Source organism: Bactrocera latifrons, unplaced genomic scaffold, assembly GCF_001853355.1.
Source record: "Bactrocera latifrons isolate USDA-ARS-PBARC rearing strain unplaced genomic scaffold, ASM185335v1 scaffold_99, whole genome shotgun sequence".
NCBI classification, from domain to species: Eukaryota; Metazoa; Arthropoda; class Insecta; order Diptera; family Tephritidae; genus Bactrocera; species Bactrocera latifrons.
Window position 1 is genome coordinate 1,021,062 of NW_017537700.1, and position 27,558 is coordinate 1,048,619.

Below are 27,558 nucleotides of genomic sequence, written 5' to 3' on the forward strand. Positions count from 1 at the left end.
TAAAGGAAAGAAATTTTTGTCGTGAGTACAGCCAGGTCTAAATAACTGCAACTGGCTAGACTCATATCATGACCAAAGACAGTCAACTCAGTGGAATGGCCTCAAACCTATTTCAAAGTGTTTTATGTCTCTGCCATCAAGCACAAACAACAACAATCAAAGTTTTTTCTGCAAAGTTAATAATTATTTACTTAAGTTCATGTATATATTTATTTTTTTCAAAAACTACCGATAGACTGTAATCTCTTGTTCTACCACTACAATAAGAACGTGTTAAGCAATTTCAACAACAATTCAGTTGCGCTGGCATCCCTGAACGCTAAATACCACAAGCAATGTCAACAAAAATACTCCCGATGGCCAACGAATTCGGCTAACGTGGCTGAGCGACCACCCAAACGCTTTCGACCGAGTCAGTTGCTCTCGTAACGGCGGATAACGCGCAACAAAACGGAAAAATTCGAGCGCACGTTCAAATTGTCTGCAACACACACACACACATAAATATATATTACTAAAGTGGCAACAACAAAAGCATGGAAATTTTTAATTAGAAATTTTTTTGGTGAAAATTTGTGAAAAAGTCGAAATAAGACATTGCCAAAGTAAAATATGTGCAAAAAATTGAAATAAAAAATACAAAAGCAATAACGTGTGCGTGTGTGTGCAGGCATTTGAAATACAGAGAAAATGAATAGTATGAAAAAAGTGCGTGCCAAGTAGGAAAGAATCGATGAATTGATTGCGTGCTGCAGTAGAGGCAGCGGGTGAGCGCAGCCGAACGGGCGTAGTCAGCTGGAGTTTGAAAAAGTGAAGCATAAGCAAAATTAGCCAATGGTGTAGCAAGAAAAAAAATAAAAAACGCTAGTGCAAATGTAAAGTGAAATGTGTTACAAATCCATATAAAAAAAAAACAGAACAACAAAAACAAAATTCGTGCGTAAGGAAAATGAAAATTTATGTTGCAAAACATAGTTGTTGCAAGGATCTGCGCCAGCAGCGCAGTTGGCATAGATTTTTGACAACCTGCATTGCCTACTTACAGGCGTGTTGTTGTAAAGTTTCGGTAGTCACCTGTTATTGTTATTGTTGCCGCTGACACGGTTTCGATGTTAAGCCTTGTAAATTGCATACAAACATTTTTATGTACTTACTCACACACACACACACACACACATACACATACACGTGTAGTTAGAAGTTGAACCACTAACCCTGTATTTATTCATACGCATAGCTCTTTTTTGTTGTTTTCCTTTCTCGGTTTTTTGCAACATTTTCTTCATCGATTAATTATGAAACAATGACTGGCAAGCGAATTCCCTGTGTGTTTGGCAATAGCATAGTAAAAACAACAACAATAACATAGTAGCAATGTGCATCCATACATGCGAATGTTTGTATGTATGTATGTATGTATATGTGGCTACCTATATTCGCACTATTTTTTCTTTTCGTAACTTCGGCAATCGATAAATCAGTGCCTTACATAAATTTGTTGTTGACACACGGCGAGGCAGCCAACGCAGCACGCCACACATAAATATATACATACATACATACGTACAAGCAACGTAGTATTTATAAACAGAATTTGCAACACTAGATTAGCGCACAGTTTCCGATTTTGCAACAAAAATAATAAAGCAGTCTTTGACAGCTATACTTGTACACAGCTATATTATATACATATGTATTTCTGTATGTATGTAGATGTGCCTGTGTTACAGCTGTCAATCCTGCAGCTTTACAACATCATTTCTTAAATAAATTTTAGCTACTAGGCTAGGTTAATATATAAAGATTAGTCGATGTTCTCGAATTCCCGAACGTTATTATCTTCACCTCTGATAGAAAATCTTTTTTATTAGAAGAACACTGTTGGGTATCTACTTCCATACTAGGGCACCGATATTAGCCTTGACTTTGCTGTTTGTGCCCATAAAACTAGTAAAAGATGTATAAACTCCCTTTCTCTACCACCGAATTATGGTTTGATAGCCTGGCTATAGGAAACTGTGAGACTGTTGAACATACTGGTACTTCAGACTCAATAACTGCGGAATGGGAACGGGTAGGAACTTCGTTGGCTTTTGTTGTTCCCTACTGGACTTTTGAATTTCAAATTAAATCAACGCAAGGTTCTTCTCCCCCTCGGGTAAATCATAAGATATTTAGAGAATTCTTCGCTCCCAATAAGGTCCACATTTCCAGTGTTGTAGAAGTTATAACTGAACACTGTCCGTTCGGCATTCAGGCAATATTATCGAATCTTATAGGACATTAACTGTATCAGCTGTTTGAAAGACGAGATAGAATCATTTCAAAATTTCCTCTTTGTATTTTCCGCTTTTGACGGAACAAGGCAAGACACCTCGAATCACATATTTTTAGACATCTAAGTTAAATATCGCAAATAGAAATAAAACACCTTAGTTAGTTTTGTGGTAGATTCATGCCGTTTTTATCGATAACTGATATCCAAGTAAAGGAGTTTTTCATTTGGTATCACAAAAGACTGTACAATCCGCCTAAGTATGATCCTTACGCATCGCTGAGGGATTCGAAATCTAACTTAAGCTAACCTTATAAGCATAGGTTAGCTTAAGTTAGAAAATTAATTTTTTACCACTTAAATGCTATTTAACCGCTTCTTTAAAGTGTTAGAAACGAGTCTAACCCAGTCCGAAGTAACACCTGTTTGTAAAACTTACTCTCAATGGGATTTCGAGGTTGACATTGTTGTTAGTATTAATACTGGTTCCAAGATAGACGAAATTATCTACCACTTTGAAGTTATGACTATCAACAGTAACGTGGGAGCCAAGTCGTGATTGCAACGATTATTTGTTTGATGACAGGAAATATTGCCCTTGTTCATTATCCGAGTTGGTTGTTTCCTTTTTATTGGTAGCGATTTTTATGTGGCGGGTCCCAAATCCAGCTCAAAACCCTGGAAGGGGATACTTGGTCTAAGATCAGAAGTCGTGAGCTGCTTGAGCCATATGTAAAAGAATCGTTTCTGGCCACCAAGTAAATGACGGTCAGACAACTTCCTCACTTGCGTGAACTTCTACAGATGACTCCATCCTCCAAACCTTATTTTCTCCTTTTGAGCTAATTTTATTAAATTTTCCATAAACTTGCTATAAGCCTCGGCAGAGAGAGCCTTCAGCGAATTCTGTTTTTTCTCGGTTTCGGTTGTTGAGCCGATCCATAGGAGAGGTGGAAATCCCTTGTACCCTGTTCAGGGGTCAATTCGTCAGTATGGTCTAGTCCGAACCAAATTTGATCAGAAGGTATATTCCGAACCGTTGAAAGTTATTAGATATCTTATAATGCTTTCATATAATATATTAAGTAAATAAGTCTCTTTTGTACTTGAACCAGTCAGAAAAATGAAGCAGAGGGATTAGACCCCTTTGGTTGGCTCCAAGATTTGATTCAAGTAAATATTCAACAAATAAATCGGCTATAACAAAATGTAAATTTTCAGGCCGATAAGAAAACAAATGAAGCTCCTTTGTTCCGCTATAACCTAAAAACGAATCATTTCGGGGAAAGAAAACCACTTGATTGCCCGCAAAATTGCAATGTTACAAAATTGATTACGTATACGTCAAGTATGCCCGTCCAAAATAACTCGTTTCTAAAAGCCTTAAAACAAATATCGTCATGACCCACAGAAGTATAGCCGAAAAGGGGAAACTACTAAAATTTTATTAAAAAAAAAACAAAAACAAAACATTTTATTTACTGCCCGCACACATACACGTGCATGTGTGTGACATTTAGTGGTGACTGCATTCTGTTCGCTGAAGTGTGTTGTGTTCAGAAATAGATTTAATATAAAATACACGCTTATGCTGAACAGACTAGACTACGCATACACATACATATATACATTTACAGATTTACATATATACATATATATATATATATACATAGGTACATGAAGCTGTACGTTCGTATGTTTGTGCCAGTTTACCACATGCCTAGTAGTCACTCAAGAAATTCGCTTGTGTTAATATATTTATACTCCTGCAACATGTTGCTACAAAGGATAATGGTTTTATTCATCTAACGGTTGTTTGTATCACTTAGAAGTAAACGAGTTAGATATAGGGTACATATAAATGATTAGGTTGACGAGACGTATTGCCTTTGAGGTATGTCACCTTATGATCAAAAACTGTCCAAATCGAACCAAAACAGTTCAAGCCCCTAAGTGCCGAATATGAGGATCCCAATACCGATACTTGACTTTGTACCGCAAATAATGTCAAGGTGAGATATATATATAATTAAAATTTGGTGAGAATCCTTTCCTGATAATAGTATGTCTGTGTGTCAAAAATTTGTTGGATTGAGTCAGTACTTTCCTTAGCACACATACAACTAATAAAAAGATTTTCGAACTTCTGGGTGACTTTACAGAGCATATATCGGGCAAAATGTGAGTTATCTCAATGAAAATAGAGGATTTGTCCGGAAAGTTATAGGACTGAGTGGTTTTAAAAAAATGTACTGAACCAATCGTTACAATTCTTTAAAAACTTTCAAAATAGGCTCCTTCTGCCTCGATGCAACGCTGCCATCACGATTTCCAAACATTGAAGGCGTCACGGAAGGTATACACCGGAATAGCCTTATGAACCGAGGTTCATGCTACTCGGATCCCCTCTGTCGTCTCAAAATGTTGCCTTTCATCGGCCTTTTCAGGCAAGGAAACAAATAAAAATCAGCCTGTTACCTGTAATTACGTTATTAAAAAATTTGTGGTCACTTTCACACATGTTCAATCTTTCTTGGCAAACTTGGTTGCAAGAATATAAAATGTTCGGTTACACCCGAACTTAGCGCTTTCCTACTTAATTTTTTTTTTTTTTTTGTTTTGTTTATTTAAGTTATTTGTTTGATAATTTGCCAGAGTTCAATGTGAGCATGCGACGAACTCACCCACACATCGATGCTAATTTGTTAGTGCACCCATCGGGCAGCGCTCGTTTGCCAGTCACACTTTTATTACTGATATCAAAAATATATGTTACAACTTAATTTCTATGCGTCTAAAAACACTTAGTATTCATTGTAGGTTTGCTAGTTTTGCGAGATATGAAACAGTTTTGTTTAATATTAGAACTGAACGCGTGATGGACGGCATAAAGTGGGCGTGTGACAATTATATTTAACAAATACAATTTTTTTTTTATTTTTGCAATTCTATAGATTAATTTTTGTGGCCTGCAAGTGGTTTCTGTTTTGCCTTTTTTTCTGCTGACCATACAGCTGGATGTTGTCTAGTCTAAAAATAAATTTTTTTGATTTCCAAACAGCGAAGATTTTCGATTAAATGCTGCACCACATTTCTCTATCTTTTATACACAGTTCGCTATCTATTTGAAATGCGTTAAAAGTGACGTCTATACCCTGATTGCTTTGCAAGATGTTTTTTTTAGACATACATATGTTTTTCAAGAAGAAATAAAACTCATAAAATTTAATGTTATAAATAAAAAGTTCATTTAGAAATGAAGTGACAGCCGTAGCTGGCTCGTATAAATTTCAGCCGACTGGTACAAATTTCAACTGCTTTTTGCGGCAATTGGGTTCGTATGTCAGCAATAACGCGCTGAATATTTTCTTCCAACACTCCAATCATCTCGTGTAGATCTGCGAAGACAAGTCACATAATGCCTCAAAACTAGCCCAGCGGTTTTAAATCGCACTCGACGCGAGATAATGCACTCACCAAAAGTTTTCTTCAATGTTTTTTGTTGGCTGTACGGCATGTAATACCTTCTTGTTAGAATTAAGTTCATTTAGTACGCCTTTAAGTTGAAAGTCCGTGGACAAATAAAATTCCGAGGCCGTTACGGTTTCTTAGATCTGACTGTCATGGGAAAGGTTATAGGTTCGTTTGCTTCTTTCTATGAAAGCTGTATGAGCTTTGACACCATGGCGTGTGCTTCAACCACTCCTAACAGAATCTGAAAGGCTCATAAGCTCTGAGAAGATCTTGTGATGTTAATTTTTGAATCTTGACATATAAATAGCAACATAAAGATTGTGAAAATGTCCAGGAAAAGTCTGATGCAAAACAAACCACAAATAATGGGTTCTACTTCTTCGGCACTACAACCGTGGGTCGGTCTGGACAGGGAACACAAAATTCGGCAGATGCTACTATCCTTTGCAAGGTCATGCCAGTCTTATACCCCATGTGCGGACAGGGCGCTATATATTTAGTTTTTCCATTGGATGCGTGTGCGGCCTTGCTTTCGTTATCCTCCCATGGGTCTCGAGTTGAGAGAGCTTTCCTTGCGAACGACATGGCCTAACCAGCGCATTCATTAGATTTTTAGTTCTCCTTTAGTTCGCTGTTCCATCTTCTGGACTCATGCCTCACGCGGACGATTCCAAAGATCTTACGATGAGCAGTTCTCTTGAATACTCCAGATGCTTTCTCCTCTCGAATCATCGTCATTCATACGCCGTATAATAGGACATGAATGATGAGAAGAGACTTTTTATCACTCCACATACGACAATTTTGTTAATTAGCGTACCCATTCAACCGAAAGTGAACCAATTTTTCTTGAGAAAATCGGGTTCGGTGGTTATCTCGTTTTGCTGTAGCACATATCTGCCATACAAACTGAATGATATGTATCAAGTGCTTGTAAGGAAAACATTTTCATTTGAGGAGATAACTTCACGAAATTTGGCTTGAGTTATTGTTCAAGGCATTCAGATGTAGTCACTATATCATATAACACACATACAAACTGAACGATCAAAATCAAGTTCTTGTTAAGCATCTTTTGCTTTTATAAAGGGTCTTATAGCTTCGGACCAAAGTTAATTATTTTCTTGTTAGAGTTAGGGTTTTGTTAACATATTGTTCTCACATCATTTCGTAAGACCAACTAACAGCATTGAACTAAAGTGTTCCATGGCTTATAAATTTCAATTTTGAGTTGCTTCTGCCGAACTAGGAGTAGGAGAAGAGTGAGAAAGTTAAAGAGAATAAAATAAAAATAAACAAGCCTGGAGAAATAAAAAAAAAACACAAGGTGTCCCACAATAAACGCAAATATTAAATTTGCCGCCATTTCAAAATCTCTTCACAGTTGACGAAGTTAAAATACTATTCCGGCCATATTTTGTATGAAATTTTTTAACTGCAGCCGCCAAGATTTCATAATTTTTGAAATATTGTTCAGTAATAAAGACACGTTGTTCTATCTCGTACCATTCATTTTATTAAGCTTAAACTATCAGCTCGGTTTTTTAATTTTTTTTTAATTATCAACTATCTATACTACATAAATGGCGGCAAATTTAAATCTGGCTTTAATTTTGGAGCACCCTTTATAAGGAAAGGTTATTGAAGATATTTAAACCAAATGATATATGTATATCTCATAGATACTTACACTCGTTTTTTGAACAAGTTGAATTCGCTTCCGTTTATCCAGATATATTTAGAATTTTCATTAATATCGTCGTAAAATATTTTACTGTTTCCATGCACAATGCATTCTGCAGACATATAAAAACATGTATATTTCAAATAAGGGGATTTCAAATGCGGTACAAGATTATAGAATCTTCTTCCCTGATACATTGACGTCACTAATATCTTTTTTCATAAACAAAAAAAAAAAAAAAGAATACATTTTATCAGGAGAATATTTCCGATGTCACTTTTATATAAAATATTGTTATTATTAGAAAATATAAATAATTTGGCATGCTCCTCTTCTTTCTGCAGTTTTTAATTTTAAAATATATTATCAATTTATTTTTTAGATTTTACGCTTGTGAACGAAAATTACTACAATTACACTATAATTACTATTAGAAATTAGTCAGAAAATAGTGAATTGAATATTTCTAGAATACATTTATTTTAAAATCACACACTCACTCTCTTATTGTCTGATAATTGCATTTTAATTAAAAATGAAAAGTCAAGATTAATTAATTAATTGTGGATCGATAATTCATTACATGAATTTATAATGATTCAATTCACTTACGACTTGCAATTACTGGTAGAATGATCTTTTTATTGCTGTAAAACAAAGCAGTGAAATATTAGAAAGACGCCGGTAAAGGATAATTATCACAGAACGAGAGGCGAGTTCCAAAAAGGCGGTCGTTAATACACTGAAGAAGAGGCACGATGACTGTGTACTGTTAGCGACGAAGCTGCTTGCTCTGGTTGATCTTATAGAATCAAGTAATTCTCAATTGCATACGGTTGATTAGAGGTAAGTCATAGCATTGGTACACATTCTGTCAAAAAGGTACCCGGAAACACAAAATATTTATTTTTTCATCAATATTTATTTTGTTGCCTTCAAAGTAATTCCCACTAAATGTAATACACCTATGCCAACCACATTTCCCATCTTCGAAACAATTTTCATAAGCACTTCTTTGAGCATTCAGTTTCTTCAGAGAATTTTATTTTATCTCTTCCCTCGACTGAAAACGGGTTCCATTGTTCTTCCTCAATTCGGGTCGTTTTCGACTGACGTACTCAGGTAAACGCCTCAATACGGTCAAATAAATCTCCTTATTGACCGTCTTTCTTTATTGACTAAACCAGGAATATCAATGAATATCGTTTTTTGACTGAGATCATTTTTTAAATCATCTGTAGTTCTACCCATAGGATGGTTTAAATATTGAAAATATCTGTTCTTCATAGTTTATGAAGTTATGAATATCATTTGTGTGATGACCTCTCCTAGCTTTATAATGTTCCATCCTATTTTCTAAGTCTAATAATATAACGTCAAATCATTACTCCGCAAAGTCAAAGTGATAGCGCTGAAGTGAATAGATGATGGAATAGAAAACTTATAAGGAGGGACAAGTGCTTCAAAATCTTTAATTTCGTTTCTCGTTTCTCCCATTTTTTCGGAAAAGTTATTTGTGAAAAGCATTCTTTACATGTTAAGCGGTTTATTTCGTTTCTAGGGGACAGAGAAATCTGCTGTCCAGCGAAAAAGTGCTGTCACTGTTATACAAATATATTTAGTAATATTTGAACTACAAAGATAATCCCACGAACATAATAATAAGAGAGACCATAATATATTCTACTGGTACATTTAGTAATTTTTAAAAATTGTAAAAAGTAAAGAAAATAATAATTTAGAAAATATGTATATGTAGGTATATACATAAATGTATTTTTATAAAACATACATTCGATCATATAATATATATTTTCTCTCAACTCCTAGTTCAAACAACTCATTGCAAATCCAACTGCATACTTATAAGTAAAACCTAAACTCTCTAGAATGGGTCGTTGGCGGCGAACAACGACGACGCCACCCACTACTTACAACAAATGGATGCTGACGTTGACAGGTGAGCGCTGTGCCTATAAATAAGTAAAAACAATTATATTTTCATACATACATCTCCTCATTTGATAATAAAAATAAATATCATGTCATTTAAACTATAAATAGAAAACATCACGAGTCATTGCTGATAGTTCAAAGTATCTTGGATACATAATTACATAAAAATATACACATGTACTTATAAGTGTACATATATGAAATTTAGAAAATGCTTATTATGTACATTTAATGTTTTTTAATATAAAATTTAAATATTTTTAGCTAGCGAGTCAACGGAATCTCATATAATATTTTTTAACAGAAGTTATACAAATTTATACATACATACATATGTATATGCATATTACAACAAAAGTAAAAAATTTAAGTATTTATATACCTACTAGTATAAAATATTAGTAGTAGCGGGTTAATGATTTCGTTTACAAAAAATATAAACTTAAGGAAAATATTTTGTAAATATTTTACAATTTCTTCATGAAACTAATTAATATTATATTACATGTTTTACATTCCATTGTACAAATACTTAATGAGTACAAGTTATTTAATTTTACTCAAACTTTTTGCTTAAAAATTTGCGCTTAGATTTGAACGAAATGTATTCTCAATATAGATTCTTACATATACATGTACATACAAGTATGTACATACAGGGTACGCAGCTTTTTCCGTTTTTTGAGTAACTTTGACATTCACCAACCGATTGTGTTGTTTTGCAAAGTTCAATTATGTAATAATCTAACCAAGGCAACACTCCGCATATTGACTCTATGAGGACGCTCAAATAAGAGCATAGTCTACAAAATTAAAAAGAAAATTATAGAAAACGAAGGTTTATTTCTAAACATATCTTTTTTTATAGCTCTTTTCACTTGACCCAGAGATACTACTTAGAAAAAGCTAAGCCTTCCATTTTTGGTGTCTTTTACGTGGCGGGTCCCAAATCAAGCGTACAACCCATGGAAAAGATGTTTCGCTTTTTCACTTTAGCTCGTTTTAAACGTGCCATATACAAAATAATTGTTTCTGGCCACTCCCAAGAGAATTTCTCTAGCGTAAGTGAAAGGACCTTTCACCTTCGCCTACAAATTACTATTCCATCCACCATTTTCTCCAAATACTATTAATATACGAACTAATGTATGAGAAAGGCTTAACTTTTACTATTTTCAATTCACTCAGTGAATTCAGTTTATATTCTGCAAGAGCGAAACCGCCTAGATGTTCGATGTCAATGTCAAGAAGGGACAATATAGCCTAAATTTCTGGAACATTTTTTTCCCTCCCTTCTTACATACACATGTAAAGGAAAGTATATAACAGTAATAAAATCACAAACCTTATGTAAACATTGGTGTCAAATTCAAGGAAGACTTTAATGATCAATGACGATGACAATGATCAATAAAGCGGCCACTTGGTCAAATTAAGCATCAAATATCTAAAATACGAAATTTTTTTCTAAAAGTTATTAAATTTTCAGAAAGCGACATAAAGGATGGCGCACCCTGTACTTACTTACGTATATTGATTCTGTAAAATATGGTAAACAATAGGTACTTTTCAATTTTGTTGTATTGTTTTCATGCACACATCTGCTTCAAATTGTAATCTTCAAAGCAAACCAATTTATAGTACCGCAATGAAATGGAAAAATATTTTTAAGAATTTTCTACATTTATTTATATTGGTTTTTGAGGTTAACAAGGAATAATTAAAGCATGTGTCTACAATAGAAACCAATAAAAATATTTATAAACCAATTCAACGCCGGTGGAAATCAAAACAATAATTACGTTGCAGACTTATGGGTGGAAATGGGGGTTTTGGACTTTCGAATCGACTTTTATAAAAATAGAATTGAAATTATTGTTATAATTCTCTTATTATTGTTACTAACAGTCTAATTAATACTTGCTTTAGTCTCAAGAAAAATACACAGTAACTCTAAACAAGAGGACGTTTCCTTTAAGTGGTATTTAACAATTTCCCCACCTCTGTGAGGAAATATTATAGCACTCTCTTAAAAAGTGTAACATTTTCAGCATAACACAGAATATCAACATAATTAGATGAGAGATATTCAAAGCAGGAAAAACTTCTCAAATCAGAGTATACTAATTTATTTTAGTATTTTAAGATCCACTGAACGTAAAGCGCTTCATAAATTCGCCAAGCAGACTTAGTGCACCTAGAGTTAGAAAATATAGCTTCCTATAAGTCTCGGCTGGCAAGGCCTGTAATTCCTTTAGCGAATTTTGATTTTTCGGTTTTGTATCACAGTTGGGTCGCTATCTAAATTGAGATCTCCTGCAAAGACGTGTTTGATGAATTCAGGGTCCTTAAATACATAGTCAAGTATCTCTTTTGTCACCTCTACTTGACGTCGGTTTTGCAAAAGATTCAGGTTTTTTGGTACAAGTCTAGCATTGAGACGTTTCATATACAATATCGAGCCATTAGAGATGTCGAGATCCTTTGCTGTTTATCTGATGCCAACACGACATTCCTCAAACACAGTTTCTTTAACTTTTTGTTGTCTCTTAATTCGCTGAACTATGTCAATGGCGTCGTACAACTCGTACAGGTCATCGTTCCAATGAATGGCCGACTCACTTAAGGCAATTTTTCGATGTCTGTACGACCTCCAGTGAATACATTTGTTCGTAATAAGATAAGGGAAGGGAAACTCTATAATACACTTTGCAACCTTGTCGTAGCCGTGCTCTCATTCAAAACACGAAATTTCAAGCAAAATATTTATTAAAAAATTTTTCTATGACAAAAATCGCCGGACAAACTTTTCGCTTCGTAAACAAAGAGATGCCAACCAAACACTAATTGACCTCTGAGGATCAAACTTCACACAAATGTGAAAAGCTTGTAATCGAGTCTCCATTCGGTTTGTATGCGCAGTTTAAATGCCAGTCCGCGTCAAGATGGTGCACATTTAGCGGAAGAAGTATTATTGTTTGTAGCCACTAATAATCATACCATCATAATGCGATTCGGCTCAGTAGGATACTGAATAATTAAGAATCCATGAAATATTTATAAAGTTTTATGGAGACACTTCTCCATATTGATTCTTCTTGCAACTAAGAAATCTCATTGCCGCTTCGCTCAGTGTGGAGTCCGATAAAACTCAGTAGACGTCTGCTTTCAATGACTTTCATTCCCGAAGTAAATTACGTCTTGGTTGTACCAGTATTATTTTTGTTAGAGAAGTTGTAGACGGGTCAACACACCAACCAATTTTTTCTAACTAAATGTGGAGTAACTTYTTTTTCAAATTAAATGGTATACCCTCTAATTATCTGTGGATAACTGAAAAGTACGCTATTCTACGGGTGTAACATTTCCTTTTAACGAGCACCCTCGTATACAAGCTTGTGCGACGCTACACAACCTATTTCAATATTCTTTTTTTCAAATATTTTGTTTGTTTATTTTCTTAGTCGCGTGTGACGTTATTATACTAGTACTCTTAAGCATATCATGCGTTAAACTTGATGAGCTAATAATCCCATCAATACTCCGCATGGCAGGCRCACAACACGAGCACCCCACCAGTGTTTCACACGTGATTTGACGAGGTGAGAAGAGTCGACATTGTGCTGGCCTCGAGCGGTCATTAACTAAGGCGCATATGTACAAGTGAGCTGTTAAAGTAAAGGCGTGCTTGTCGGTGGGCAAATTTATGACGGTCACTTAATGTGTGGGCGGATTTTCAGTAAAAAGATTCTTTACTAATAGAAGGTGTTAAGTACAAATGGGTATTGTGTGGATTATATTTCATCCACAGCGTCATAGTATCTTTAATGGCTTTTGCAGAACATTTTGCCCTTAACAGTTCTGGCACTTATGCTTATTTCATTTACTTGTCCTATTCACTCGTGGGTTACTGAACGAAGCTTATATTGCATGACCAGCCTTGAAGGTATTTGGTTGCGGTGTTAGTTGTTTCAGCAACCGCAGCAAAATTCATCAAGAGAATAAGTAACAGCCAGAAGTGGATAAAAATCGTTGTCACCAGAAATTCGTAATTTGTAGAGATATTTGTCTAATAGTTATATCAGGATAAAGGATGATTTATGCACTGGAAAGAGGAAACGATTCCAATTGAATTCTATCTTATTTTTAAACACTTAGGAAAATTCAACATAGCTTTTTCCTATATCGCCAAAAACACAATATGGAATCTTAAGATGCAAACAGGATATATTTATCATGCAAAACTGTATACTAAAGGGTTTTTCAAATGGGACGCTATAAAAGATAGGTAGGGAGAGCAAACGAGGCCATATTTTAACGCTTCTTTAACATTTCTCTTCAGTATGGAAGATATACGATACAACAACGAGTTCAAATAATTAAAATTTACTACCGAGATTCGGAGTCAGTGACCTCAACTTCATCGTCATAATCGTCCTGTCAGATCAACAATTGAGCAGCTAGTGGAAAAATTTGAATCCACAGGCATAGTACAAATGTTCCCATGTCAGTGAGACAAAGAATTTGCCATAGTGTGAGGGATTATTGCTCCGCTGGGGCATCGTTGGGTATATCTGCGACGTCGATGAGGCGAATTTTGCGAAAATATCTTTGTTTACGTCCTGACAAGATCAAATTGACTCAAGAACTAAAGCCGCTTGACCACGAGAATCGTCATATGCTCGTGAATYGGGCTGAGCAACAACTTGAAAATGATCCGGATYTCCATCGAAAAATCATCTTCATTTTTGGCTCAATGGCTTCATCAAAAAGCAAAATATGCGTTATTAGTCAAGCAGCAATTCACATATATCTCATGAGTCACCACTGCATCCCTACAAAATTATGGTTAGGTATTTCTTCCATGATGATAAAGACCGRCAAGTTACTATAAATAGGAATCGTTACTGCTCAATTATAACCGAATATTTTTGGCCCGAATTAGATGATATAGAYTTGGACAATATGTGGTTCCAACAGGACGGCGCCACAAGCCACAAACCAAGTKTGGTGAACGTGCCWTCTCACGAAATGTCCAGTCTATGGTSTAAGCCAAGACGATTGATGAACTTCGTTCGCATATCGAACCTGAAATTTCAGTGGTCTCGGCCGCTTTATACTTGAATACCGTAGAAAATTGGGTTCAGCGTCTGGACTTCTGCAAGAGTATCCGAGGTGGCCAYGCAAAAGAAATCTAGTTCCATACATAATCCCATCGAATGTACTTTAACAGGAATAAAGATTTTCTTTGATCTCTCAAACTGTTTACTATTTTATTTAAACCTTTGTAGAGCTCTTATTGTAAACGTTATTGTCTACGATTCTTCCCCAAGGAAAAACATACTCAAAGTTCACTTCCAATTATGTGGATTAAAAAAAATATTTCTACCATATTTTGGGTTAAGTTATTGGTCACAAGAAACTTGTTGTTAAAATCTGTCAGATAAGTGTACAAAGAAAGCCTTTATGTCGATGCTGAGAGATATAAATGCATTAGTTTACCAATAGATGATACTAAGCTGCATTTTGCGTTGTTTTAAAAGTTGTACACCAGCTATAAGAAAATAAGCTATATGTCATAATTGGTTTCGTTGATTCCGTTCCGGTAATGTGATGAAAAAGATGCATAACGCTATGGAAGACTCGTGGCCGAAAAAATTGTTGAATCCCACCGCCTGTAAGCACTGCTTCGATTGCGTAGAAGTTAAATATTGCTTAAGAAACCGACTGCGACAATTTAAAAAAGGCTGGATACAAACAGAAGCTCACTTTATGTCTGCCATACTAGCTAACACCCAAAAACCTACTGGACAAGATTTCCTTCGCGACTCGTTGTTGAATCGCACCATTTTTGAAGCTTTTCTGGTAATGAAAACTGTGTCTTTACAACAACTTCAACCGAAAACGGTTGTGGACGAAACAGGATGTGCTTACGAAAACGGTATTCTGTCAGGATTGGAGATCAGGAAGGTTTTGCCATGTGCTTGGTTAGACTGATAGGGTATCAGCTGCTATGAGCTGCTATCCTACGCCTAACTCTTAATTCGGTCCTGTACTGTCAACAATTCACCCGTCTGAATTAAGCAACTGCCCAAAAGCAGTTAGCTTGACTTAATATGAGAGGAATATTGTTCAATCAGGCAACATCGAAAGTGAGTCGTCAAAAGCTTCGGAGATGATAAAAAAGTTTTTATGTATCCACTTTATAAGGGCACAATAAGCCTTAGGTCGCTATACAATCCTCATCTATTTATCTAATCCACCTTATAGGCCGGATCTAGCACCAAAAATGGATGCGAGTTTCTATGCGAGTGACATTATGAAATACGCTCAAAATGGCCATAAGTTATGAAAAAAACGGTATATGTATATTTTACCTAAATCGGTTAGTTCTAACAATGATAAATAAATCGTTTAATTAGGATAATGGAAGTAATGGATTTATTTTTAATAGACCAGTATATAATATACTTGAATCAGAAAKTACGTTTAATCTATGACGTTTTTCTCAGTGTATTTATTAAAAGTTTTATGCTGTTACATGAGTTTCAGTTCATTAGAAATCACGTTATATAAAAAATTAAAATAATTATTTTGTGTTCAAATTGAAGTTTATCAAAATTCAATTATTTCTAATTTTCCTTTTTTATTGTACTTTTTTCTGTTCCACCAATCATCATTTACTACATCGGCGTTCGAAAAAATACCAAAATTAAAATAAACTTGAATTGATTATCCGAAATTCTTCCGGTTAACCAATCAGTTGTGCTGATTTGTGCGAAAAATRTAATGGCGGACAATTGTTTTCCATGTAAGTGCAAAAGTAGTAAATTGAAATAAAATTGTTTTTGTTTTCATTTTGTTAAAAGAAATTCTAAAACTGCCAGCAAACTGTAATTAATTAGCAAACACTAAATTAACTATTTATTTATTAATTTCTGTACTAATTTTAAAATTTGAAAATTTATAACGAATTAGGCATTAAATGCGCTAGTTGCCGAAATTTTGAGTTGAAATTACGAAAGATGTTTATTAATTTATGGAACACGTAGAGAAATGTGTGTATACACTTGTTGACAACTAGTTAAATATTACTAATTACTAATTGGAGTTACTGACGTTTGCGTAAAATTTCTTTAGAARCCTTAACTAAACTATTTCATTGAACAAGCATTCTCAAGTGCACATTTCTTTTCGGGTTTGTCCCACTTTCTTTATAATTACTTTTTATTTTATACTAAGCAAAAAAAAATGAAATCTTGCAACTAACTTAAAGCAAGCGCAAAGCCTTTTACTGATTTACTCGTTAATTGGTTCGCTCGTTAATTCGTTAACTCGTTGATATTGACTCGTTCGTTGCGTTGCCTTCATCTTGTAAATGTTTGCGAATTGAAGTAAATTGTCATTATAATGAAATATCATAAACTACTTACAAACATGCATACATCTATGTATCTCTAACTGGCTAAGCCAAAAAAGTATTGTGCTTTCACTCACTTCTTGTACGCCACTCGCTAGGACATGCGTTCAATCCAGTACTAGCGCAAWACAATTCTTACTTACATACATACATGTGTATACGTCCATTGCACACCTGAATTCTGTGTATAAAAATTTGTATAGTTAAAGTGCCTCCACTCATGTATACTCGTTACTCGTTGCCATCATTCGTTTATTTTCACTGTATATTCTTTTACAGTTTTTGACTTTTTAAATTTTTGATTAGTGACATATTTTCTGAACAGAAATTATATATCTATTTATTTATTGACTTTAAGRTTGAGTTAATAATATTTGTAGAGCGAGCTAACTCGGCTATAATCGCGTTAGCGGTGTCTACGCCAATTAAGAAGAAGAAGAAGAGCGAGTTGGTAAAAATGTGCGGGTCTATCGTAAAAGTTTTCATTTTGGGTAGTTTACTATGAATTTACCGCCAGTTAGTCGTGTTTTTTTTTTTTTTTTACTTTTAAGAGCTTGATATGTATGAGGTACAAGAAGACTTCTCGTAAACAGATGTTATATTTATATCGTTAACCACGCTCCAATAAAAAGGTTTGTTCTCAAATACTTCTATGCCGAGGAAAGGCACTGTGCTTCTAATAAATATTTTTAAGTTATACTCATATGAGAATGCGTGTTCGTAACAGTTGAGAACATAAAGTGTCGGACAAAAAATAAAACTGTTAACTCAATAATATTAAATTGGAAATGATATTTAAAGAGCCTCGTTATAATTAAACTATTTTTTAAGCGATAAGCTGGCAGCTCATGCGGAAAGAAGAAGTAAGAAACTCTGCAGTAAAATAATTTTTTGAGAAACTCCCAACCAGACAGCAAAAAGCTTGCCAATTTAATWATTATAGTATCGGTAAGCCTTAAAAGAGACGAACTAAAAAAATCCAAGACATTAAGTGACAATAAATTAACACTTTAAAATAAAAATGCGTAAGGCGGTCGAAGAATTGTAGCTCGCAAGATAGGAAAATAGGGTTTGGACTGAGTCGATTTAAAAAAAATATTATTGAACCAATCGTTACAATTCTTTAATAMCTTTCACAATAGGCTCCTTCTTCGTCGATGCAGCGCTGCCAGCGCGATTTCCAGTCATTGAAGGCTTCATACTCGTAAAARGTATTCTCCGRAATAGCCTTGAGAGCCGAGGTGCATGCTGCTTGAATCCCCTGTGGAAACAAAGAAAAGTCCGGAGGGCCACATCTGGGATACACATTAAAATTTTCTTGGTCCACTTTCACTCGCCGTCAGTGAGCACTTTTTTGTCGTCATTTTYGCACACACCTTTCGCATGTTCAAGTACTCCTTCACAATTTCATGAACCATAGATTTTGATAAAKTTAACATCTGGGCAATTAAACGAATACTTAGTCGACGGTCTGAGTTYCAAATCTTGAGCAYACGAGTCAGGTCTCCCAGCACGATCTTCATCACCGACCTCTTCCCGGCTCTTCAAAAAGRTCTGGTGCCACCGAAACACACCACTTTTTGCTAAAGCAACATTTGGTAAGCCTGTCTAATCTAGTACAGTCGCGACGGAAGAAAATAAGTCCTATTACTTTCCGGATGTATAACTTACTACGGACAGACGAAAGTAAGCTAAAGTTAGTTAAACGTTGGGTAAGGCATTCAGRTGCCTGCATCAATTAACCCCAAATATATAGTAAAACCTTGTTATAATGAAGGTAGGAGCGTCATAAGGGGATGGTTGTCCGGATACCATGTGGGTCCTGTATTGGATAAAAGAAATATAGGTTTTTTTTTATTAATAGTCAATGAAATTATAACTATCGGCCCTTGTATGAAACTATTTATAATAAATAAAATAGATCTCCATTCGTAATAAAACTTAAATCCAATAGAGAACTAAATGAGAATTGGCAAGAAAAAGATTTGAAGCGCAAGTTGCAAAAATAAAGAAGATTGCGGAGAAATGCCTAATAAGCTTAGTATTCCATAACCCTAGCCTACTTGTGTAGCCCTAGAGGGCTCAATGCCAAAAAAGCACCAAGCTGTGCTATGGCTATTTAACAAAATATACATTTTACCTTCTGTTTTAATTGCATTAATCGATAACTTGGAGTGTCTTATTATTTTGTCATCTCCCAACGTAATTCACCATACATTTAAGAGTTGAATTTTTTAGTAAAAATTATATTTACTGAAGCCAACCATAATATGTACATATTATTTGAGTTTCTCAATGGTTGGAATAGAATATTTTTTACTGGTCTGGGACTGGTCTTATTATGCCCGACGCTRTATATAAAATAGATAACGGATAGTTCATGTTTAATGCTAATTGTCCTCCTATATCTACATTTATTACTTTTTTCGTACTATAACACACGGGTAARCTGAAACCATATCACTTAAACTTTAACGATTTGGCTCCAAACGACGGAAAACAATGTAAAAACAAGGTCAGATGAGAGCATGAATGCTGCTAATAAAGTACTCATTTTCTGTTTTCAAGAAAAAATTACAAGCCAAACAAGTAATTCATTCCATAGACCTGTGTAACCTAGAAGTCTAAAATAATACTAATTCAAAATCGTATTATATCATCTGTCAAATGGTTACAAAAATCTGCATTAAATTTCACTAGATCAGACATATTTTTGGAAAATCAACTTAACTACACTAGCATCATGGCGCCCCGGTCACATTCTTTGCGTAGTTATTTTCTCTTTATTCAGTTTCAAGTTCCTTAAATGAGTAACTCTTTAAATCGAATTGATGGCACCGCTCTTCGGAAATTAATATATTGATAACTGTAACGACTTCGTAAAATATTTATAAGTTGTTTACTACAGTATGCAAATGGTTAATACAATAATAGTGTGCTTTACATGTGTATTTGATCTAATATAAGTAACAATTATTAAAAATATTGAAAATGATAAAATCTTTTGTCTACTCGTGCTTAAAATAATTTGCAGCAAATAAATAATAATATAATAATTAAATCTTTAAAATCAACTCTTTTTATAATACCTTATTAAATGCATTATTTTATCTTTTCTCTCAATTAAATGCAATGCAAAACCAAAAAACAACAAAAAAATATTGGTCTTTCTTCTTCTTCTTTTTTACTCTTTACAGCGGCATTTGGAGTTCTCATTTTCATTTGGATTCCACAAGTGTCAGCTGAATGTCAAAGTATGAATTCATACCTCAAGCATATGTCACATTTTCTTTCCAATTGCCAAACAAACAAATTATACATTTTCAATTAAAATTATCGCTCTTTTTTCTTTATGCGACAAATGCAAATATAAATAAATTAATATAATTGTGTTTTTTCTGACTTAAATTACAAAAAAAAGCGTATATCCCCATATTAAAACAAAAAATACAATTTTTAGCGCAAGATATAATAAGTGTTTAAAGCTTTTCGTGTTGAAATAGTATAAGTAAAAATACCTACACATAAATTCCAACACACACACACACTTCATACAAACAAGATTTTTAAGTTWACGAATATTTTAAACGCATTTTTATTATAACCATATTTCTTTATCTAAATGTAAAATGCTTGCATTGCTTTCCAAATATTTTTATATGTTGATATTCTCTTTTGAACAACTATTTGCCATTTTACACTGAATTCCGAAAACAACTAACAAAACTAAAASTATTTTTCCGTTATGATAGAGTAAATCAAATGAACTGAATAATAAATAAATATAAACTTCCGTACAGAAGGAGAGTTTCAGAGGCTGGACTACTGAAAAATAGARCTCTGGAAAGTAAGAGAATTAGCCMTAATCTCMARTAAGACTGAAATCCTGMAAATTAYAGAAAARTTRAGCATCTTGAATGCAGATTTAATTATTAAATAATACGTAAAGGGTGCTTTATTATACAGATCCATATAATATATAGGTAGGCAGATAGGCTGAATATCTSACGAAATGCTTTAAGAAGCCCATTGTGAAACTACCGGGACTGAAAAAACCTCACTCTATTATGTTCTATCTACTCCTACTAGAGTTTCTTTGTCAGTCCTTTTGAATTTTAATCGTCGACACGTGCGACCCATGTTCCATTCATGCCATTTTTGCCTGTTTGTTGAGCAAGTAAGGAATTGAATCCATCTAATCCACAACATGTCTGCCGAATAAATATCTACAAGTTCCTAGAGACATATATAGTATTCTCGGAAAATAATTGTAGGATGGTTGCCGCTCTCGCTAAATCATCTSCTTGATGAAATAGAATGTTACATCCACTAAGAGGTCATGTCATTTCTTCACAATCTGCGATAAAACCCTAAGAGATTTTGGTGATTTCAAATTGCCCACCATTCCAATATACGGTACGTCATAATYGACTTTAGAACTGCTGTGTAGAGCGAAGCATTTTACAAAGATAAAGGCCTAGTACCAYCCTCGTTAGTGCTGTTTCTACGGTTTTTTCTTTGCCAGTTTTCTGAGATTAATTTGTTTCTTATATGTATTTTTATATTCTTTCCAACGTTTTCAATATTAATGAGGAAAAACTAGTTAATCTGACACGCTTTGTTTTTGTACGAGGGCGTTTACTTGCTTTTAGTATTCTATTACTTTAACTACACTCCGTAATTCGGGAATATAGTCTAACTCTACTTTAAGTACGGTTGCTAACCAAACTTAAATATAACTGTGGGACCCTTGCCTTATGTGTAATGTGTGTATTTACACACATGGCAGATTTTCAGACCTGCTCTGAAAGTGTGTATCCATTAGTAGCCTTAAGGGCGTATTCTACTCTAGAAATCAAATTTTGCCCAGTTTTTTGAATTTTATTTCAAAAAAACCAAAAATATTTTTACCATCCATTTTTTTTATGGTGTTTTTATTGATATCTTAAGAATGCAGAAAAAAAAATTTTACAAAAAAATTAAAATAATTAGACGGGGGGGGAGAGACAGGTGTAAAAAAATGGCGCATCCTGGTGACATTGATCCTGACTCTCCTGGTGGTCTGAAAAAAAAAATCAAAAGTAATTCTTAATCAGTAAGGATGCTGTTATAGTCCCTATTTCAGGGAACACGAAAATTTTTTTTTTTAAATGGCGACTGCCTGAAAATAAAAATAATTTTTTACGCCTTTTTTTTGAAATTCCTGAATTTTTTTAAAATATTCAATAAATTTCAAGTAAATCGGTTGTATAGAACTTGAGATAATGGCGGTACCGGTAGTTTCGAGAAAAACGCGTTTAAAAAAGTAAGTCTACCTACCTACCGGACTAGGTACTGCGTCACTAAAGTAACTGTAGCTCYTAAAATAATTTTAATTTTTAAAAATCCTTTGGAGGATATGTTCTAAAGGGTCTAAACTTTAAATATATGAAAAAAATCGATTTTTTTTAATTCTAGAATAGAATCCCCCATAACAGCTCTTCACTGGATATCGCCCAGTTATGATCTGGCTTCTGAAAGTATACAATGTTATGCACCGATGCTATTAAAAAACAAGCACAGAAGTGTATGATCCGTATATTTTTAAGCTTTCTCATGCCTTTACCTTGRTCCTCTCACTATTAGTATTGACTTCGGACAGCGACAAGTGGAAATTAATTAATTGTGCTCACCATTGATTCAATGTTTGCTCCGTAATCAGCTTCATAAGAGTATTACAAATGCCAATAACAATAACTTCGGCGCTCAAAACGCCAACGACAATAAATTTGAAGCTGGTATATCTTCTGAAAATCTTCACATGATATTTTTTAATTATATTATTAATCTTTAAAATATACCCTATATTATCAATTCAGCCCGGAAGGAAAGTTCGTTAATATCAATATTTTTTATGATGCATAAAATAACCTGAATTTCAGTTCAATTGATATACCCTATAATGTATCGATATCGCGAACGGTCCAAAACACATTTAAACATCTTTGTTACAAAACAGACATTTTGAAGATTATCACTTATACTTTGAATTAAAATAACCAACATTTATTTTTAAAATTTATTTAATATTAATGGTCACAAATCATAACCCTTCAACTAATATTTTAATCTGTTTTAGCGATCTGTCAACCCTTGATTTCAGAACACATGTCATAAATAAAATAAAACTAACATATATGATTTCTTCATAATCTTTGATTTAATTGGCATACATATTGAGTTATTTCTTTTCCTTCGATTTTAAAGAAATTTCCATTGAAAACTGATTGGGCGGTTGAGATTTGTGGCCAAATATATGTACCTTTTTATACTCTTGCAACATGATGCTTAAATCCAAAAAAAAAAAAAGTTCAAACACCTAAGGATCAAATATTTCGACGCAGTACCTATAATTGAAATTATAGGATTATCTTATCCGGACAGTGGTATGGCTGTKTGTGAAAAATTGGTTAAATCGTGTCCATAGTTCCGGGTGATTTTATACAGCATATATCGGCCAACATATGAGTTATCTCTATGAAAATGAGAGGTCGTTTTTTCTGATAATAAGCTATCTTTGTGCCTTAAATGGATAAAATGGGGCGACAACTTGACTTAGCCCCGTATTACAGACATATAGAATCCGGATGACTTTACTGTATATGATTGGTGATAGTACCTTAATGAGTCTCAAAGAACATTTTATTATTATGTGGCATATTAATGGTTTGTAGTATGCGTAAAAATCTATTCCCAAGTACTATACTAGATATGTATGTATAATGACTTTCGTTTTTTTTTTTTTCTAACGAACCTTTTGTCGAATATGCCGGTCAGTGTATGAATAACTATATATGCTCTAGTTGACTCTTTGCATCTTAAAGTTATGATTCCAGCGAGTTGCAAAAGTATAAAATGTTCGGTTGAACCCGAACTTAGCCCTTTTTTATTTATTTAGATCCTTTTTTACTCTCAGAACWAGTGCATACCTTCTAAAATAAGTGTAGTCTTTGTATATTTTACAAAATTTCTAAATTTTTTGCTCTTAAAAATTTTATCTGGCGGTGGTTGAAATGAACCGCATCAAATTAAACAATATGGATATATTTTTGATTTCTCGTTAAGCATTCAAAACTAGTTGCGATAGTAATAAAATTACACTTACGAAAAAAGCTTTAAAACTATTTACAATTTTTGTTTTAGTTTTTTTTTTTTTACTTTTCCTGAATACATATAACTTTGTAGTTTATAGTTTCACAACAAAGTTTTTAGATTTATCATAAGTATGTATCATACAAACTTGCTTTTTCAATAAATTAAAAATAAGTTTTTCTTACTTGCTTTGAATTTTCAAAATCTTTCTTTTCACTATTGTGCATTGTCTTTGCTAATGCTTATGTCATGTCAGTATATACATATGTATGTAGATATTTTTATGTACWATATCCTAATGTAGTATAAGCATGTTGCACTAACCCTTAATTACCGTTATGTTGAAATGGTTTCGCAATATTAAGTGGTTTCTTGCTTCGAAATAATATGATAGCGAAAAGTAGAAGCATTTTTCACAGTTTCAWAGTGATTATGATAGAAGGAATAGAGTACTTCAATAAAGTAATATTTTCAATAGTATTTGTGTGTAATTGTGTTTAGGGCGATTGAAGAAAGCATAAAAAATTCTGTATTCTTCGAATAAGAGAAAAAGGCGCGATTGTCGAATTTCTTGACTTAACGGGTGAGAATACAATTCATTTTTTTTAATTAATTCTTTTTTTTTTTGTATTTTTAAATGGTTTTAATAATTCTAAATGTAAATTAATTATTTTCTAGAAGAAAATTAAATTTTTTTATGTAACTAAAATTGAACGGCAGCTTACATTCTCATTAAAAAGTTCCCAAAGAATTTACTTTTTRGAAAGGTATSCGGAAATTGTAAATAAAACRCAAAATATTTAATTATTCTTCAAAATTTATTTAGTCGMCTTTAAAGTAATCCCAACCAGATGTAATACACTTAAGACAGCGATTTTTCCAGATCTCGAAACACTTTTTCCATTCACTTCCATTCTTTTGGAAATTCGACTGAAAACGGGTTCTACGGGGCGGTAATTTCARTTTGGGGAACAAGAGAAAWTCACACGTAGCCAAATCTGGTGAATACAGTGGYTGAACGAAAGTATTAATTGCGTTTTAGCTTTAAATTTGATCACAATCTTGGTTCSATGCGATGATGCATTATCGTCGTGTAAAATCCATGAATTGTTCTTTYACAATTCCGGCCGTTTTCTACRGACCTTCTCACGGAAAYGCCTCAATATGAYCAAATAGAACWCCTTATTGTCCGTCTGTCCCTCGGGTACAAATTCATGATGCAAACAACCACGAGTGTCGAAAAAGCAACGAGCATAACCTCAATTTTTGAGCAACTTTGGTTTTCTTGATTTCTGCACATTTTTCGCCTCCATTTCGATGATTGTTGGCTTGTTTGCAAGTGCAATGCTCTCCATGAATTTGGGATCAGAATTTGCGCGATAAAACATGCCCAAAGAGACCTGTTTACACTATTCTTTTTAAAAATAATTCATCTTTATCGGGACGAGTCGAGTAAGAATGCTTTTATACACAAAAAATCCACAAAATCATTCGAATGGAATTGTGCGAGATGTGAAGCCCATATCTCTCTAAACATCTTTCTTTTTTTTTAATTCTTCATCATTAATAATAACTCCTTAAAGAACTTTTTTCATATGTAACAAATAAAGAAATGCGACATTTAAAAATGTGAGAGTCACTAGAGAAGACACAGGGCGTAAGGCTCCTTAATAAAATAAATTATCGAAGTATGATGGAAGTTAAGCTGAATTTTTTTATTATTTTGTAAATATATTTAGTTGCTTGAACTATTAAATATTATTTAATAAATATTAACCACGCCCTTACATGTATATATGTAGATATGTATATATCGTATATTATATACTCTAATATAAATCCGGGCTTTTGCACGGTTTGTAAGAAATCTTAAAAATTCATTTCGCTTGCTTTGCTTTAGGCGTTCCTTTGTGTATAATTTTCGTAGTTGTTGTTGCAATGTCAAAATATTAATGTCAATGTTTTGCACTGCATTAAAATAAAAATAAATTGATATTAAAAAAAAAATTAAAAAATAGCCACGATCTACTTTGAAAACATTGCTCAAAGCCTTTGCTAATACAATTAAATTTTTCTTTACAAATCACTAACTGCGCATGCGCAGCACGCTCGATTTACTGCTATGAATGCGACTCATGGACAGATGCACGCTGCAAGGATCCCTTCAACTACACGGCGCTACCGCGTGATCAACCGCCGCTGATGACCTGCAACGGCTGTTGTGTGAAAATGGTGCGGCATTCGAAATCACGTAAGTGCCAAACAAACAACGACTATATAATAATGACTTTAATGTAATGCTTAAAAATAACAGTTTTTATGAGTATTTTAGCGGTGCTACAGTAGCTGTAAGCTAATTAGATAATGATTACTTAGAATTACTTACCAAACAACAATATAATGTACGCTCTCTTTTTCTCTCTCTCTCTCTCCCACCCTCTCTATCGGCGCATTCGTTCGGCAATAATGTTGTTGAATTACAGCCTACGAAGTTGTACGACGTATGTGTACGTCGCAATTGCAAATAAATTTATTTATGGTCGATCATGTGTGCATGATGGAAAGTTCAGGCAATGGACATATGTGCTTTTGTGAGGAAGATATGTGCAATTCTAGTAAAAATTTATTGCAAAATGGTTCATCACACCATTACATCATGATCTCAGCGCTCTCATTCATATTATATTTACTCAATCAAATACAGATTCGTGCGCAATTGCAATTTTTCGCTCGAATATTGCAAATGCATAAACAAAAACAAAAACAAAAACATAAGCATAAACCAGTAAAAAAGTTTGAGAAACAAAAACAAAAACCAAAACCAAAACTCTCACAACATACCCCAACCAGTCAAATGCAACTCCAACTGCAATGTCAACAACAAAAACAAATACAAATATCAAATCACCGTTGTCATATAAATGTACAGCAACAACAAGAACAAGAGAAAATCAGTGTAAACCTGAAATTTTATTGCATGCCATCAACCGAACAACCAAAACATGTTGCATGCCCAATCAAAGCAATAACAACAAATAATATATGTGCACAAATCGTAGAAAGATAGAGTGTAGGTCCAAGTAACCCCCAAAGGCACACACTAACTTACAAAAACTGAAAGTAAAAATGGTACACACACACCAAGATAAACCTATATAACAGTGCATTCCGTTGGGCGAGGGCATAAAGTTATAAAGTAATGTATGGTACTGCAATATTGCATAATTATGTTCAGAAAGCAATGTTTTGTATTGGCCAAAGTAATTTGTCATAATGCATAATGTTCAAAAAGTAATTTTAGGTAATGCTTAAAACAGCTTRCGGTAATGCAAAAAGTAATTATTGGTATTTCGTAAAGTAATATGTGGTAATACATAAAGTAATTTATAGTATTATCCACATTAATTTGAGGTAATGCATCAATAATACGAAGCACACCTCCTGCTGAATTGTTATTTCAAAAGCGTATAATGCATTACCGAACTACATTGAATATAGAGTGCACCAAACACTCTTTTATATATACATACATTACTTGTTTTGGCTTATATTTGTCGTTTGAAATAGTTTTCTCCCCGGGAATGCGCTGTTGGTGTTAACAAACACATTTTTACAACG

The 27,558-nt window shown here is 33.8% G+C and overlaps 1 protein-coding gene across 7 annotated transcripts; it reads left to right on the plus strand.

Annotated features, from left to right (window-relative positions):
• Window positions 1-436: 436 nt before the first annotated feature.
• LOC108978031 (protein quiver) lies at window positions 437-27,452 on the plus strand. 7 transcript variants are annotated; one of them, XM_018948112.1, is made up of 6 exons: window positions 437-940; window positions 7,816-8,279; window positions 9,264-9,393; window positions 16,153-16,200; window positions 26,045-26,191; window positions 26,424-27,452. In XM_018948112.1, the coding sequence occupies exons 3-6, from the start codon at window positions 9,324-9,326 to the stop codon at window positions 27,005-27,007; spliced, it is 849 nt and encodes a 282-aa protein (XP_018803657.1). In that variant the 5' UTR covers window positions 437-940; window positions 7,816-8,279; window positions 9,264-9,323; the 3' UTR covers window positions 27,008-27,452. The 7 variants fall into 7 exon arrangements, with proteins under 7 accessions (XP_018803657.1, XP_018803652.1, XP_018803654.1 ...); XM_018948107.1 differs by lacking the exon at window positions 16,153-16,200 and adding an exon at window positions 20,007-20,063; XM_018948109.1 differs by lacking the exon at window positions 16,153-16,200 and adding an exon at window positions 20,007-20,063 and having other exon boundaries at window positions 8,065-8,279.
• The last annotated feature ends 106 nt before the right edge of the window (window positions 27,453-27,558 follow it).